General features: G+C 45.7%; 1 protein-coding gene across 1 annotated transcript in view; it reads right to left on the bottom strand.

The window, feature by feature from the left end:
- Nucleotides 1-18899, bottom strand: part of LOC146854204 (solute carrier family 23 member 1-like) — a 186597-nt gene that overhangs the window by 76566 nt on the left and 91132 nt on the right. The window contains exon 6 of the mRNA XM_085650523.1: nucleotides 4755-4875. Coding sequence (XP_085506649.1) covers nucleotides 4755-4875 — 121 coding nt within the window. The remainder of the gene's footprint in view (nucleotides 1-4754; nucleotides 4876-18899) is intronic.

Raw genomic sequence — 18899 nt, 5'->3', positions numbered from 1 at the left:
ACAAATGCAAACAACCCCACCCACCCACCAACCCCCCCCCCAACTCCAACACCCCCCACCCTGCACCCCTGCGGTCCAAAAAACCACCCCAACTTGCAGTGTGCCTGTCGCCCTACAAACCCCATTCTACGAAAAGATCCCAGAGGAGGGAAGGGACCCGTCCCCGCCCGCTCCCCACACACAACATAGTGAAACAAAATGCACAAAAGAAGTAGAACCCAGCCGAACAGTACAACCTGGCAGAGTCCGGGACCATAAGTCACTCCAAAGGAGACCCACCACCCTCGGTACCGGCAGAGGGCCCAGTCCGGTCACCCCGGTCTGGCAGCGAATCCAGCCAGTCACTCACAGTCACAGGAGAGTCAAAAAAGGTAGTCCGATCTTCATGTTCCACTCGGAGCCTTGCAGGATAAAGCATAGAGTACTTGAGACCGAGGTCCCGGAGACGCCGCTTCACCCCCTGGAAGCCCATCCGCTGTTTCTGGACAAGTTGGGTGAAGTCCGGGAAAAAGTTAATGGACGAGTTCTCATGTCGGACCGGGCCATGAACCCGTGAGGCCTGCAGAATCGCGTCTCGGTCTCTGTAATGGAAAAGTTTTGCAACGATAGGCCTCGGGGGGGCACCCGGTCGCGGCCGGCCACCTGGGACTCGATGGGCCCGCTCCACAGCGAAAAACTTACTCAGGCCAGCGGGAGCAAGATGTTCGAGGATGAGCTCCTCGACCAGAAGATCAACCGGACGGTTATCGGAGGTCTCCGGAACGCCTATGACGCGGATGTTATTGCGGCGGGCCCGTCCCTCGAAGTCTTCCAGCCGCCGGGCCATCAGATCATTGGCCGACTTGAGATCGCCGAGAGTGGCCTGCAGGTCCGACACGTCCGTCCCAAGGGAGGACGTCCGCACATCCCGCGATTGAACCCTCTCGTTGGTCTTAGAGAGATCCGCCCGGATTAGGGTAATGTCAATGGCCACCGTGTCGATTTTACGGGCCAAGGCCTCGTACTGTGTAGCGATGGTCTCCCTGATGCCCGTAATGGCGCCCATGATGTCCTGCAGGGACAGATCCGGAGAAACGGATGGGCCACCACTGGCGTCCTCCGGGGGGACATTGGCTGTCCCGGGGGATCCTTTACCCTGAGTGTAGCGGTCCATGTTGTTCGTCTGGACCGGTCCCCCACGTAGGGATGTCTTGGTCTTACGCCTCTCGGGGTCTCCCTTGCCTCCCATGAGAACCTCGATCGCCGAAGGGGACCACCGAGGAAGCGTCGAGGTGGCACAGGCCAGGCAGACACGTGTCGCACCACAGGCCGCAATATGGCGGAGCGAAGGGACCACCGTCAATGAGCACACTGGCAGCAGACGAAGCCACCCGCATCAAGCGAAGGCAAAATGGAAGCCCAGTCGCACCAAGCAAGTCCACAGTCCAGCCCCTCAAAGACCAAAAGTGAAACCGAAAGTGATATGACGGTCACTGGCACCGCTCCGCTGCCGTTGTTGTTCAACTACGCCCCGGCTCCACAGATCACCCTCGCATCGGGCACTGCCGTAGGGTGGGCCTCAAAAGTTCAAACCACCATAACTCCGGATTGCCAGGTCCGATTTGATTTCCGAAAGGAGTTTAGTGTTCAGCCAGCATTCGTCTCCCAGATTCCATCAACCGAGTCAGGATAGATTCAGGATAAATTCCGAGGAGCAGCGAGGGTCCGGGGAGCCCAGTGCTCACGCGACCATCTTGGATGCGTGCTAGGCTCCTCCTCCGTACTCCATATTTTTGAAGCCATTCAATGCCACGCAAAGTGGCTTTGCCTGACTTCAAAAATATGACTTAGAGGTTTCAGTCACGCATTTACCACATTGCGTGGTGCAAGCATGACACAAAGCTCTCATAATAATACCCCTAAGTTCTTCTGTTGGTAGGTATTTATAACACAGCAAATACTAGAGGGCAGTAGTGGCTAGTTACATTTGAAAGTGGTGAGGCGTAAAAGTTTGGTATGACTTTTATGTAGTAAGTGACACGGGCAAGCTTAATGGACAAACGTGGGGTCCAGGCTGGATCCTCCTCCAGAGAAAAAAAATTCAAAAGTTCTGCACATCTTCAACCACCTTTCTTTCCTCTTCAACACCCTCTTTTCACTCTTCCCCAAATGCACTTCCTTGCATCTCCCTCATTTCACCACTTCCAAACATACACTGCACTCACTCACATTTACGCAGTTTATTTACTTTTGCTTTTGACCTATAAATATTTTGCCATCTGTGCATCCCTTCACACACCTTTTCACAAACTACTAATTACAACTGGAATACATGACTATTTTTCTGTGTGCTCTGCTGAGAGGCCAATCCACTGACAGGCACGTTGCTTTGGCTTCAGCATCAGAGCTCTCAATCAAAGCCCCTCATAAACACCTGCACAGCTCAAAGTATGCATGGAACAAAATACAGAAAGAAACACATGATTAAATAGCTAACTCTTGAGGAAGGCATGATTAAGTAAAGCTTGAAATACGAGATGAACTAAATCGCTAACCTGCATTGCCTTAATGTTTTTAACACTCCTTGTTCATAAATCAATCAATGTTTTTGGCATTAATGTTGTTAAGGGCATGAAGATAGAGCCAGTTTAAATGTCATACAGCAGATAACGGTCTACTGTAAGCACATATCTCTCGCTTTGCACTTGACTCAGATATTTGGATCAACTTCTTAAGGGAACAAGAACCATGGCCTGCTCATATTTTGGATCCATTTTGTGGGGGAACAAATGTAGCAGCTTCACTTCTAACGGGGCCAGCAACGGGCAGCCAGGGCCAGGGGTGTCACAGTGTGGGATGTTAGGGTGGTGAGGGGTCTCAGAACTATATACATGACAGAAGATTAGCATTCTAAGACTTACCATTACTAAGGACAAGGTATCAAATCACATGTGCGTGCTTCCACTCCTACAAGTGACGAATGGGAAAGGTTGGAATATATGCCTGTGAATGACAGACGGCTGCTCTCATGCAGGGACAGAGACTCCAGCACCCAAAACCATAACGCTGAATGCGTCACTGGCCTACAGTGGATTCTGCCATAGGCTTCAATGACAATGATTTGTTATGATGGGCTTTAGAACAGTAAGCCCTGCATCGTGCGTCACAGTTCAGAAAGTTGATTTACTGCCTGGCTTCCATCTCGTGCTTCAGAGCGAGGCAGGGCAGGTAGCTCGGAACAGACAGCCCAGACATAAATACATCGATTTGTTTAGAGATATGATCTTATCTCTAAATAAATTGATCTATTTAATATTTGTTCAGGAATATGAAGGAAATATTTTCAGGGGGGTGCAATTCCAAAGCCCTAATGGAGAATCCGCCCCTACCGGAGGGATCAATGGAAGGGATGAGGATAGGTGGGGGAGATTGTGTTCAACTTGGAATATTTAAGGTGATCTTGCCGTTAGGGAGAAGAGCCATGCCATTGTATATTGAAGAGACATTGAAAATCAAGTATGGATCAATCTTTGAGACAGACCAACGCAGTTTATTTTTTTCAAATTTCAATGCTTGGGACACAGATTGAGATCGATGAGGCACAAAGACAATGCATGGACTGAATAACCTGAAACATTTCGCTGCACAAGAGGATTACTGAAGCTATTTTTAGTATGTATGTAATCACAATTCTCAGGAAAAAAAACAAAATCTAAAAGATGAAAGATAGTAGCTAAAACAAAAATTCAGCCTAATTAATGTACATACTTAAACCTACTCATGCCCATTACTTCTATAGTAACAAACATCAGCTTACATATTCCACATTTGTACTTTACTATTATTTTATGCTTTAGGTTTGTATCTCTTTCGATTAGCTCAGCCACTCTCTAACTCCTCCCTGTTCAATATCCACACAACTGGTGTAGGCTGGAAGTACTGATGAACATCATGGGACAGAATATTGTTACAAAAATATCGAGGGACAAAATATTGAAAGGTACGTTTCTATATATTTTCTATATCTAACTCCACATATATGTGTCTTGGTGATATATATATATCTTCAAGGTACGTAGATGTGGAGTTAAGACGAGTCAATCCTTACCTACCTCTGTGCATTAACATTTAGATATCTTGCCCTTGATATTGTTGTAACGATATTCTGTCCCACCAATATTCGAGATTCAATATTCCTTACTACAATCTGCTCAGCTTTAAATATGGCTCCAAGTCTTTAAAGGTGCCACATAGCCAACCTGGAATTATTTTCCCTTTTTTCAAATTCAGCATGCTGATTCTAACTAACACACTCAGCTTCAGTTGTATGTCCTTATCACATATTAGAAATACCGACATGAACTTCAAAAATATTGCATTCAGTACACTGCCTAACACTACATTGCCAACTTAAGTATGTAAGTGCTATTCTTAACATCTACTAGACTTACCATGAAGTGGACTTGTAAATGAAAAATATTGGGCCTTATTTAGAGTTTGGTGGATAGGACACTCTGTCATAAGTGAGGCGAACATCCCATCCACCGTATTACAAGCCATGTCATATATAATGAGCTTGCAATACAGAGGACTGGATATCTGTCACATTTGTGATGGAGAATCCCATCCTCCAAACTCTAAATTGAGTCCATACTCTTTGGTCCTAAAAAACATATTTGGTTATATAGAGATGTAAACTAACATTTTAATAACATATTGTAAGCTATGTAGCTGATGTCCCAAAAATGGTGTATGTTAACTCAAAGGGCACTCACTGGGAAGATCTGAAAGAGGTTGATCATCGAGAAGTGGAATTTCTTAGTTTTGCCATATGTCGGAATGGGCACTGGAACGTTGCGTAGATACTGAGAAAACAAGATGATTAGAAACGTGGTCCTGAAAGAGAAAAACAACACAGATGGAAGCAGTGCAGGGACACCCAGTATTAATGCATGAACAGGTTGAACTGTTTCATTCTGTTTGAATTTACTGTTTTATTTATTTTCAGTAACATCTGGTTAACATTAAATTGGACATGAATAGCTTTGATCAATTAGTAGTCTCTGAAATGAGTGCCTAGGCATATTCAGACTAGCATAATGTAAATCTAGCTTTTTATAGTGTTCTTCTAGTTCTCCATTTCATTGCTGTGTACATTTGATATTTCTTTTACTTGTGCAGAGAGTGTGACCTGCTAAACATGCCTCAGATATTTTGTTTAAATGGCCATCCCTATTTATTTCTCAGCTGCCTGTCACTCTGAAACGTCAACAATCAGTGTGCAGGTCATCTACATAATTGTACAAAGTAAAGCTGTGGTGTGTAGGAGAGAAGGGCATGTTTCTCCCACCTTCACCTAAAATATATAGGGGCAGATTTATGTTAGACTTGCGCCACTTTTACGCCGCCGTTGCGTCACTTTTGTGACGCAGCGGCGGCGTAAACCATGTGCCATGTTGCGCCTTATTTACAACGTGACGCATCTAGGGAGATGCGTCACGTTGTTAAGCTCTGCGCTACATTAAACCTGCATCAGGTTTAATGTAGGCAGGGTGGGTGTTCCATCGGAAAAAGCCTCGGAAAAGTGACGCAGTGAAATCTACAAGATTTCACTCAGTCACTTTTCCGACGCTGCTGCGTCAAAACCTTGCGCCTGCTTGAAGCAGGCGTAAGGCATGACGCAGCATGTTAGGTATGGGCAGCCCCTAAACATTGCTGGAGTTGCGTCGTGCTTGCGACGCGACTCCAGCAATGCGCCGCCCTTACGCCATCAGATGCGTCACGCATCTGTTTATCCTTGCGCCACGATGCGCTGCATTGTACATGCGGTGCATCTGTGGTGGCGCAAGGGTAAACTTGCGTGACGCATCTTTCCTGGCGCATCCCTGCTGATTTGCAGGGATGCGCCAGGAAACATAAATCTGCCCCATAGTTTTTTCATAACAGCCAAAGGACATGATTCCTGTGTGTTAAATTTAGACATTAAATATGAAACAAGACCCCTTTCTGTAAATATGTGTCCTTAGTAGCTTTCTCTTTGAGGTGTTTTGCACTTTAAAGCTTTTGGGTAGAAGGTTTGAGGCTACAGTGGAAACACTCAGCTAAGTACCTGAGCATGCGGAGTTTTGTCCGACGACAGTTTCCAACGTAAGTTTCTATGCCTCAAAAAATTTAAACATCTGAAAAACATATATCAGTGGGACCAACTGGCTAGCAATGAGAAACCAGGAAATCCTCACAAAAAAAAGGTTTGTGGGAGTTTGTGGGAGATCGGTAATAGCTCACATTGAGATTGTTGTCTCTCTCATATAGTTTAACAATCCTCACAATTGGGATCACAGATAGGACGCATACCATGGCAAGATAATTAGGAAAGGTGCAATGGCATGCAAGTATTCTTATATCAAATAGAAGTTCATCTTGATATATTCAATCAGAGAGTGCAATCATGTTGATTTTCTAGTCATACAACCAACACGCTCCAAAGGCTACATCATAAACCTTGTCTTTTCGACATGACCAACAATTCCGTGCAAACTACCTACACTTTCAGACTGGACCAACCACTTCACCTTGTCACCCTTATTTCACTGCTCAATGCCCTATCCACAAACCAAGATCAACATAAAGGACAAGTCCAAACCTTCAAATCCTTTCAAGACTTGTCTATAGACAATTTAGAGCCTAACCTCATCTCTCATTCTGTCAACTCCACTTCTGATGCCAATACCTTTCTAATCTACTTCCACATATTATGGAAAACTATGTGAACAACCACACCCCATTTAAAACATGGAGATGCAAGACAAAGCTTTCCGCTCTCAAAGGCCTTTCTGACAATAAACAGTCCATCCACAGACAGAAAAGAGAATGGAAGAAAAACAAACGGATCATTTGACTTCATGATACTGAAGTCCCTCCATGCAACATGCAGACAGCTCATCGCATTATCCAAAGTACTATACCAACATCATCAACAGAGGCACTTAAAGAAGCAAAGCAGTTTTAAGACAGTCAAGCACTGCATCAACCCATTGCCTGACCCACCTATTCCTCACTCAAAATTAAAGGGCAATGCATCTTATGAAGATAATGTCTTACCCTTGTCCTATCACTCCCCTATTCACCATTGTCAATGCCTTCACCATTCAAGGCATCTTACCTGAAGTTCTCAAGGGAAGCCAGATTGTCACACTCTTAAAGCAACCTGCACCAGCCACCGATGACCTCGCCTAATACCAGCCCATCACTCACCTACCATTCATAGGCAAGATCTTTGAAAAAGCAGTCAATCTTCAATTCCACAATCACATTAATGCTAACCATACACTGCACATCTACCAGTCTGACTTCAGATTGTGCTGTAGCACAGAGATTGCTACTATGATAATGCCCTCCTAACCACAGTGGAAGACGAGCCCTGCCTCCCAATATTGCTGGACCTCTCAACTGTCTTTGGCATTGTCGACCATTCCCCCCTGATATGCACCCTGGAGCCTCAAATGGGATTCACCCGCAACATCCATCAATGGTTCTCTTGCTACCTTTCTAGTTGACACCAGTTCATTCACATGGGCACTGCAAGGTCCCAAAAGATCCTAATCACTGCAGAGTCCAGGGTTCTATGCTGTCTCGTGTCATCTTCAACCGCTACATGGAGCCACTTGGTTCTCTGCTCACAAATAACATCATTAAGATTCATGAATATGCTGATGATAACAACTCTTCTGAAACTCTTCTCTGCTTAAGACATCAAATACTTTAAACACTCCCTGCACATCAGTGGTTAATTTGAGCCCATGGTTTATGGTGCACGGCACCCGCACTTAATTGTCAACATGGGCGCTTTCGACAGTCTACCACAAGGTGGTGCTCTCCGGCTAATTTAGAGATGATCACAACAACAGTTAATTATTCATTTAGTATATATTAAAAATTACTATTACCTGCCGCTCTAGCCATTCTTATAGCATTGGGGCGCCTGAAATAAGCAGAATTGTCACACTTGCCGGATTGTGATGGTTAGTAGTTGTGTTGTTACTGTCATTGGCAACATTGCAAGGGCAATGTGTGGTGGAAGTTGCAGTGCCCTCCTGATGAGAGCCCTGGCACTTATTTACAAATTAGGGACTGCTGTACATCATCGGAAGCTCATCTCAAACAAGACAGAATTCCTGTTACTTACCAAGACCAACAAACAGTAGAAACCAGGCCCAATGCCATGGATCTGGCAGCTATGAATGTCAACTTTCAGTGAATGCCGAATCATTCGGCTTCACCCTAGACTCCATCCTCACCTCACCTGCTCATAGAACATATTTCTAAGAAAAGAAGACTGCCTTGTAGCAGATCTCCCTTCTAAAGAAAGTGAAATCACTTCTTCCAGAAAGCAACTACAGAACTGCTGTTCAAGTCCTCATACTCTCGCATCTGGATGGTGATAATGTCCTGCTCCATGGCCGTCCAACATCCACACTGACATCCCTTTAGGACATCCTACACACCGCAGCATGTCACATCCAGTGCCTGAAGAAATAGGATCACATCACCCCAATTCTGATGGAACTCCTTTGACTCCTCTTGCCGGCCCACACCATCTTCAAAACCATCCACATCATTTACAAAACCATCACAGCCAGCACCCCCGCTGTTACACGCTCCTCCACTTGCGCAGTATTCACACTTCCCTCCTTCACACTACAACTCCCATAATGCACCATTAGGGCTCCAGGTTGTGTACCTTCCCACTTCCTCAGCGAACGAGCTAATTGGTTGAGGAGGTGTTTAAATCCAAGCTCCTCCTAGTGTTCAGTGCTTGGCTTTCGAAGCTCTTGTGAACCGCGATGAAAACGTTGCCTCACCTGTATTTGGATGCCTTGGATTCCACGGACTTCGGACTCCGCCGCACTGAAGTAATCGCCTGCTTCCCTGCACGTCTCGTTTCCTTTGGAGTTAATCCTCAACCTTGTCTCAAGGATCGCGCCCGCAACTGTGGGTCCTCTTTCTTTTTTCACGGCCTCCGGAACTCTGCCGTGACGCCTGCTGGGACATCGTCATTTTCATTTTCCTGTTTCACACCAGCTGGGAACATTGCCCGTTTCCTTCCTCTTCCCCGTTCTACCTAGGGGTTGTGAGGATTTCTCATCCGTCGCTGAACTCCAGCTGATTGAGAAGCCAGCTCCAGTCTCAGGAAGGCATGCCGACGCTTCGGTAAGCTGGCGTTTCTGATATTCTATTAGCGCGGCGCGCGTGCAGTTGTAAGGAGTTGCTCGTTGCCCTGACTCTGTTCATGACCTGTATCTGCGGACATATTGGGATAGAGAGACTTCTTAAAACCCCTGTCACAGACGGCAGAGACCATTGTGGAGTGTACGTTTTTTTGTTTATTTATTTTTTGCAACAAAACTATTGACTCTGCAAGTTTTGTGTTTTCAACAAAACTTTATTGACTCTGCCAGTACACCCTGCCCTGCCACTGCTTCCTATTGGGAGTGAACAGCTCTGGATTGATCTACTCCGCTTATTTGTTCAATGCTACGGAATACGAAGGTACACAACCACTCTTGCTCATCCCCAAACACAATACCTATAGGGGGTAGACGAAGGCGTCTTACTAGTACCTTCCCAGCCCTAACTCCTCCCTTCTCTTGTTTTTCTTGTTTCCCTGTTTATTGTTTTATCTGCTGCAGTTCTTCTGAAGCATTCACCGAGAGCTAACTACCTCCCTGTTGATCTACACTGCGATCCTTTTATGTTCCCTGCTCTTCCCTGAGGTGTCACTTCTTTCTCAGTTTATGTGATATTACTGAGGGTAGTGATACATTAGGGGAGAGTGGTAATTCTATTCTGCGCTCTTCGCTCCCGTGGATGCTGGCTATCACACCTTAGGATTCTCCAAGTAAGTCAAGTAACAAGAGTGACAGCCGCTTGTCTTGCAGACAAGCTCACCATCTCTAGTAGTTCTCAGCACACCAGCAAGCCAGAACACCATCAGACTAGAGCGTAGAAGTGTAGAAAACAGGGCCTTCTCCATCTTTGTACTCAAAATCTAGAACAACATTATTGCTTACATCAGGACCACCCCAATGCTACTCCAATTTAAGAAAGAGTTGTGGTGTTCTTTAACCCCTTCGGTGCTCATGACGGAACGGTTCCGTCATGAGCCACGGTTGAGCTGTGCTCATGACGGAACCGTTCCGTCATGACCACGCCCGCGCAAGATTCCGTCAGCACAGCGGCGGAATCTGCGCAGCATGGAAGGGGTTAAAGAGGTACATCTTCATCACAAAGCAATTATATTCCACTAACCAGCTATCGCTCCTATCACTCATTGACTTTATACATGTCTTTGACCTGACACAGCACTGCCTTTTGGCTAGGTTCAAACTATAGAAATACCACAAATATGCATATGATGTTGCTGCTTTTTTGCAAGTCATTTCAAAACATTCTATTACTATTAATCAATTGAAAGGTAAGTACATAGGCTATTCCATTTATTAATAAATGTGTATCAAATGTTAAGACGCCTTCAGTTTATGAATTAGGCATCGGACGTTCCACCATTTAGGCTCTATTAGAGAGTTGGTTCATCCAAAATGTTGCAATACTTTCTGATGCTATGGCTAGCAGAGTATCTAGTGGTTTGGAGTCAGAGCAATTGTGTTTTCTTCATTCGCCTGCCTGACCCTTGCCTGTTTCACCTTACAATGGTTCATCTGAACTTTCAAACTCATCATGAGAGCATCAGATATGTATATGTGGAGCAGATGTCCTACACTTTTCTTTGTCTTATGCAACTTTAAGCAATTAATGAATTTCTCTTTGGGGATTGAGTATTCTTCTTTGAGATCAGCAGAAGGTTTGTGGTGAAATTTGCGTATAGAGCGAACAAACCTGTGTTGTACCCATGTTTCTCCTTGAGCAGTTTAATTAAAGTGCGCTTGTCTTTGTATTTTTGCTCACAGGTTTGTTATTATGAAACTCAATAGCACTCATTTTATCAACCTTGAGGAAAAGAGGGTGAGTGGATGCACCAGGATGTGGACCTCTGGCTATTGAGTCAAACACACATCTCTTCAGTGGAAACATGAATCCAGTAAACCATCATGTAGAGATATTGAGATAGTAGGATAGCTACCTTCTGTAATTCTCTTCCCAACCGACACATTACTGCCTTTTGTAATGAAAGAAATGGCCACCTCATTAAGTGTCACTTGTGGCCATTCCGGCCATTGCCTATTGATATCACTCACAACCTCTTGGTAAAACATATCCCACATATTCAGTGTTACCCAACTTTATTTAAATACATTATTACAAGCACAAATGAACCCTTAATATGGTAACCTTGTTAGACTTTGATTCGATCTTACTCTGTTATATTCCAGGGTTAGGCCCATGCAGCGAGGCAGCTCATTTCTTACAAAGCCCTATTTTCCAGCAGTAACGTTTTGCGCATATTGCATGCGCGACAATGTTGGATTAGTTTCTCCGAAACTAAACTTGTTTACACATCTAGCTTCGCACAACATTATCACAATGCCCTGAACATCATGTACAAAATCGCTTTTCGCGCTATGTACAAATGTGGTCTCTATCTTCATCCACGGGCGATAGGGCTATCTACATTTCCATAACATCACTAATCTATATGCACATGGCAGGTCTGCTTTCTATTATAAAAAGATGAGCCTCCCAATAGATTAGTAGAGGAGGCACTTCAGCTGGCACTGAGGGTCCCTGCTTGCCTAGAGTTCACCACGCAGCGGTCTGACGTCTCCTGAGTGGTGTCCAGTTCTTGACTAAGACGGGGTCCTTCATTTTCTTCCACCAGGTAATAGGGTTGGATTGTCTCTTGGGGGTATTCTTGGCTTCACACCTACACACACTCTAGGTACATTCCGAGTAGGGTTTGCATAGTAGGAGTATGCGCAATTACTGCCTTGTTTTATATGACTGCATATATACACTGTTTTAGCACAAATGTAGAACTATATCTACAATTTACGCTTTTGGTGCTTGTAATCACTTTTCTCTGCTTCTGTCTATTAATCATTGTAGCACACGTATTTTATACAAAAATAACGTTGGTTCAATAAACATTTTGAAAACGTCCTACTGTGTATTCTCTGTATACTTCTCTGAGAATAAGTGAGCATGAGTGACTGAGCGAAACTTTCTGTACTGTTTACACAATCCCTGAGGGGTCAGGGTTGTGATGTTCAGTGGTTGCCAGAAACCATTCGCTCTCTGACAAGGTCAGGGGTGCTTACAGTGGCACTGTTAGCTAGCTGGTCTCTAGGCTAACATATCTTGCAGGGGTGTCCGGAATCAGTCTAGACACCAAGCCCTTAGTTTATGATGTCCAAAAAATGTGCATATCTTACTGATTATTATGAACTAAACAACATGGCGACACCAATGTTGGTTGGGTTCTTATTTAACGGTCATTCTGAGTAGTTCAGTCGTGCTTTCTCAGAGACCCCAACTCACATTTAAACCGGAGATGTCCGAAATGGGAAGGGAAATAAATCTGCGTCACCTGAGTAGGTATACCCTATGTGTTGGCTGTAGGTCATTCAAGCTTGGAGGATTAAAAGCTTTCCGCATTGTGCATACCATATCTCCATAAATTCATTTGATTAATTACCTTTTTCTTTAACAATGACCAACCAAGCTAAGGACATTAAGTAGGAGGAAGTTGCTCGAAACATTACAGAACATTGCAGACAGGCAGTTACTATGAAATTATTACAACATGGCCTCCCGGCAATGGGTGGAGATGTTCCTTCGTGCTTGTGGCACACAAAGCATTCAGAACAGAGGTATTCTACTCTTGGGTTAAATTCCTGCCTGCAAATGCACACACACACAGTTGTTTCACACTTTTTTTTTTTTTTTTTTTTTTTTTTTGAAAACCTTTATTGACAGTTCAATAAGAACAAGTATGGGCCTACAACCCCCCGGGGCCGGCCGCTAAGCAATCAGAGCAATAACGACAAGTATAAACACAGGCAGCACTTCAGGGAGCAAAATCGTACTGCTAATACTGTGAACAGCGTAAGTAGGGCACCAGGAGAAAAAGGTTTTCATTTTATGATGAAACAAGGCAGAAGGATCAGGTGACAAGCAATTTTAAAACAACGATCACGGATATGCAGAGTAATGAACGTTAGCGATTTACAGCAATCTATTCGGTCAATGGCGCAAACACAAGAACATCAGGATGGAGAAAAACATAGTCTACAGCTGCGCCCACAGTCCCCCGCCAGAACTCCCCCAGAACACCCCGGAAGTTGTGAACACATGGAACGGCAACGAGGCATAGCCAAGGGAGGTGTATCACGCTGATCCCAGAAAAAGAAAGACAAAAAGAATCAGAGAAGAAAAAGGAGGCCATGGAAAAAGACGAAGGAATACAGAGTCCCCTCCCCCAACCCCCCACCCTGCACCTCTGCAGATGAGTACGGCCCCCCCCCCCAGCAGTGTGCCTGTCGCCCTGGAACCAGACCCGAAATGTAGGAGAATAGGGAAAAAGAAGTAGGAAAGGACCCCCACCAGACGGGGGGGTAGAGAAAGTATTTATAAACTGGAGGAGGGCCTTCATAACAGACCCCCGGCTTCTCCCTCCCGCACGGTAAGGTTCCCCTAAAGTGAACAAGGAACAGCACAAAAACAATCTTCTCAAACCACGATGGGGAGCATTATGCGTCTATTGTGCCAGTAGCCATGTCAGGAGAGCACACCACCCCAAGCCCGCCCGTCCACTAGGCGACCACCCCCGAGGGGCCAGCCTCATCCCTGACCACTCAGTGGAATTCTGCCCATGCCAACCCCTCGACCCAGCACCATACCCAATGTTCCTAGGCAGAGGAATGTCCAACAACGACAGAGAAGCGACGCACACAGGTGGGGTGGAAGTCTCTGAGCATCAACACAGTCCGCCGCGTGAGGAAACAGGCTTCCAAGTGCTGCCCTAGGATCTGCACTGCACGCAAGGTTCAGGAAGGCAGAAGCAGCCAAAAGAGACATTAGTTGCTGGAGTTGTCTCTGGGTCGCAGGAGGGCATGCACGGGATGAGGCCACCACATCCCACTCAGGTCCAACGCCTCCGGGACAGATCAGGCCCTCAGAAGGTCGAACACACTGTAGCATACTGGCCGGGGCGTCCAGTCGTGTACTAACCTCAGGGGGGGCCGCCACAGCGTCCTCCTGCGCGCAGTGGGGGTAGACTCTGTGTTCGTGCGGACAGGCGGGCCGCCACTGCCCCAACTCCGACGCCACACCATCGAGCTTACTCCCCAAGATCACGAAACCATGAACCAAGGAGGAGTGAAGAGTACCAAGAGCCTCGAGGAGGTCGCCGTACCCCAGCTCAGCTCTCTGTGATCTCGCCGCCACACTCCCAAAAATCGTACGCTCACAGGCCCGCTGCGGCCCAGCGGACAGGATGGTAGGCTTCATCGACCCAAGATGGCCGCCAAGTATGCCCGACCCTCACCGGGGTCGGGACCCCAGGACAAGCGTCACGATGTCCACGTCGCGGGTAACCGGATTCCGGGGGCAGGCAAAAAACTATCCGTGGTCAGGACCAGCTCCCGTAGAAATCCGGGGGCGGCCCGCAATGATCGGGGCAGGATACGGACGGCGGCCGGGTAGCTCACCAGCAAGGCAGGGGCAGTCACCGGAGGATCTAAGATTTGCACCCCCGGTCATGCACTCGGTCAGCTACACTGGGCAGTAGAAGTGACCACGCCGAAATGTAGGCCGAGTTTGGCACCGCTCCGGTGGGCCGACTCCACCCAGTCACCACCGGCCGCTGTTGTCGCACTGCCACCCGGCCACGACGTCCACTCGATGTCCCGGCTCCAGGGCCGCACAGGCCGCAAAGTTCAGATGCAGTTTTCTCCGGCGATAGCACGGCTAGAAACCTCGGAGTCACACAGTCGGGAGCCCCTCTCCTTCAGAAACACGACCACGTAGCACAAGTTGAGGATCTCAGGCAGGATATCCGTGCGGGATGCGGAGGCTCACAGAGCCGGGGGTCTACGCTGCCGTCCCGGTCGCCATCTTGGCTCCTCCCAGTTGTTTCACACTTACATTGAATATGAACCACCTTAAGAATACTTTCCATATGTGGACATAGAAATTCCGTTAACTTACCAAGAACATATTTATTGGTTAAAGGCCTCCCACTCCATACCACAGAAAACGTGAGACTTGATCTGCTCAGTAAAGAAGGAGCGACCTGACTGGTCTTAGCTTCTTATGTACCACATCCAGACATTGCTACTTTACCAGCAGCAAGAATGCGTATACGTTATAGTTTTTAGAAACAATTTACAGAAATCTTACACAGTTCATAATGCAAACACTGACAGTTCAACAAACGAGTGCTGCTAAGGCTGCACAACCTCAATTGGCTACTACGGGTATCAACTCCCAAACGCTGAAGGCCGTTATGGGAAAGATTCCCACCAACCGTGAGCAAATCCCATTCTGGATTGCACAGAAACCAGCTCAGCTTGAAGCAGTTGTTCCCCATACGGGCCCGTAGTAAAAGCACAGAATTTTAACAATTCGCTTGATAATGTGGATGGCTCCCCTGATAGAAGATTCTGCCACTCGGGGACATGCTTGGCTGCCGTTTATACCAGAACTCAGTTTTACCTGATGTACTGAAACAAATACAGAATGAGTACGGGGCAGAGCCTGCCTTGGACCTTAGAATGAAACTAATGGGCACGTTTTCCCAAGTATATCCCATTATGTTAAGTAACATAAAAGGGGAGGCAGCCGCAGTGGCTATACACCAACGTCTGAGGGAATTTACTCCTGCACAACAGAAGCGAGAATTGCCTAAGATTATTGAGGAAACGTGCATCACTGGATACAGATAATCTGGGAGCCAGACCTGGGAAACCAATAGTTAAGAGCTAGTCTGAAAAGGATACCTCTAAGCAAGCACCCAATTCTTCCAAAAAGAAATGGGATAACAAACAAAAAAATAAACAAAACAAAACACAGTCACGGAGTGGGTCTCCTCAACAGGAACACAACAAGTACAATTTGAGGAACCATGATAATATTAGGAAGCCTGCAGGAATCAAGATACTGATACACGTTCCTCTCATTCCTTTCAGGAGTCAGAGCACAGATTAGAGGAGCGAGCCAAGTCGGAAAGGGAGACACATCACACTTTAGACTACATCATTAAACAGGAAGACAAACAAAAGACTACTAAACCTCAATTTAAAAAGAAGAAGGTAGCTGGAATCAAAATTAGAAATGCCCAGGCAGCTGAGGACTCTGCTTCTGAACGGGGAATGAACAGTGACAATGCTGGACAGCTTGGCAGAAGTCACAATAGCTTGTTGGAACCTGACGGATTATCTGGCGTCAGTAGCGCTGAGTGTGTATATCACAGTGTAAACACTTGATACAAGGGTAAGTGTCCCACATCGTTTATACGAAAAAACGCTCAAAATGGAGGAGGACATACCCAGGCAAGTGAAGGCCTTTTTTGGGAGACCCTGACATACGGTTAAGATATTCTTTTAGCTGATAAGCATTGGCCACCTGATTTCATAATGGAGTGCCCAATGGGGGAAGATGCAATTTTACCTGCTTTCTCTGACCTCGTACCAGAATCAGTTAAAAATTCATACGCGCAGGAGTAGGCATTAGCTCTAGCTCCTGCACTTTATCACAATCATGTTGGGTGGGACAATGAGTCACCTCATCACGAAATCCCATTAAAATCCATTCCTCAACCACAGAGACAATACCCAATAAAACATGAAGTAAAGAAACAAGTCAGGGAGATTTTCGATCAACATGAGTACCAGGGTGTAATAGAGAATTGCACCTCATCCATGAATAATCCCTTGTATCCCATAAAGAAACCTCATAATTCATATTGTCTAGTCTTAGGCTAAAGACATTTAAATGCTTCCCCACACACATTTTCAGTACAAAATGCACATAGCACTGTGCAGAAAAAATACAAAACAACAATAGATAACTCAAACAGATTTTTCTGCCAAAATATAGTGCCTGGGAGCAGATATTTTACAGCATTCTCAGCCCTAGGTTCTCAACACCATTTTTGTCAATTACCACGGGGGATAAGAATGGCCCCAGGCTGTTTTCAGCAAGAGTGACAGAGTTACTTCGAAATTTTGATGAGGAGGCATTGTCCTATGTAGATGATCTGACGGACGATGAATTAATAGAACACTTGGCTAGAGTGAACAATATAATTCTTGGGTTTGCTCACCTGGGCTACAAATTTGATTTCAAAAATTCAAAAATTGCCCACTTCAATGTCCTGTACCGGGGATATGAGTTGTTGAGTGAAGGAGAAAGCCTGCCAGCCAACTCTTTGAAAAATGTGCACTGCTCCAACCTCCAACGACTACAATCCGTTTTAGGATTTTTCAATTTTGGCAGGACTCACATTTTGGATTAGGCAGAATGAGTAAAACCCTTGAATGACTTAATGAGACCTGATTTTTCAGTGCATCACTGGACACAGGAACATACAAATATTTTACGTTCCGTACAAGCTGACATGATAGCTTCTAAACATTTACACACCCGTGATCACACAACTAACCTGGTGATCCACTGTACCAACCGGATACACCTATATCACTTTCAATTAAGGCGATACCGTATCTATGCATACAAATCAAATTTGTACACAAACGGAAAAACGTTTTGCATACACTGTGAAAATATTCGTAGTGGTACAGAATGCTGTTGTGAGAGAGAAAGCAGTTGTGCAGGGGAAATGCATAATTGCGTAACCCCGGTATGGACCTTTGATTGCCGTCACCAAAGCAAGCGTTCCCTGGTGATCCGCTGGACCAACCGGATACACCTATATCACTTTCAATTAAGGCGATATGGTACCTATTGCATACAAATCAAATTTGTACACAAACTGAAATGTGATTTGCATCCACTGTGAAAATATTCGCAGTGGTACAGAATGTTGTAGTGAGAGAGAAAGCAGTAGCGCAGGGGAAACGCATAATTACGTGACCCCGGTATGAACCTTAGATGCCGTCACCAAAGCAAGCGTTTCCAATCCTAAGGCTTTACATCCAAGATGGATTCAATGGGCTAACTCTCTCACTACAACAATTATAGATGACAGATTTGCCTCTTCATTGGAAACACAAGCATTCTTGCAGTACAAACAAGAATATTCGCTGCCGAATGAAATTACGCCTCTAGATCGATATGAATGCATCATTTATACCTATGGTTCTGCCCAGCCTGCCGTAGGAATAAAACAGCAATACTCTACGGCATGTGCAATTGTTGAAGGGCACATGCATGATGGAAAGTTCCATCCTGGGAAAACACACACTCAGTCCCTAGGGGCCTATCCAGCGCAGCTGGCAGAACTCAATGCCCTGATACTGGCACTACAAAATATGGATCGTGAATTTCCCCCACTTATTGTCTATGATTCGTTTTACTATGTCCAGTCCTCTAATGAATAGCTACACAATCTGGGCCAGAGTGAATTGAGAGATTCCAAAGGTTGCACAGTAGAGCACAAGATTGCTTTGGGAGCAGGAGGCAAAGCTGAAAGAAGGCCTGCCACGGGCTCATGTTATTCATACATTGAGTCATCAACGTGTTGGCGTTCACGAGGGAATTCCATGGGGGATGAAGCTGCCAAGGTAACAGTTCGTACTGCTGCCGTTGCTGCAATAACTTGATCAAGTAAGAGAAAAGACAGAACAACTATGGTGGCAATTAATGCCACGAGCACCTGATCAGCCCTGCCAAAAGGCTTCCCACTCAAGTACTCCTACGAGTTAGATGCACAAAACATTCCGTATGCTCAGATTCCAGGAGTGGGGGATAGAGAAATACCAAACTGAGATTGCAGATTAGGA

This window comes from Triturus cristatus, chromosome 4_1 (assembly GCF_964204655.1).
Source record: "Triturus cristatus chromosome 4_1, aTriCri1.1, whole genome shotgun sequence".
NCBI lineage: Eukaryota > Metazoa > Chordata > Amphibia > Caudata > Salamandridae > Triturus > Triturus cristatus.
Note: the sequence above shows the minus strand (reverse complement) of the source record. Positions and strands in the feature narration are given on the sequence as shown.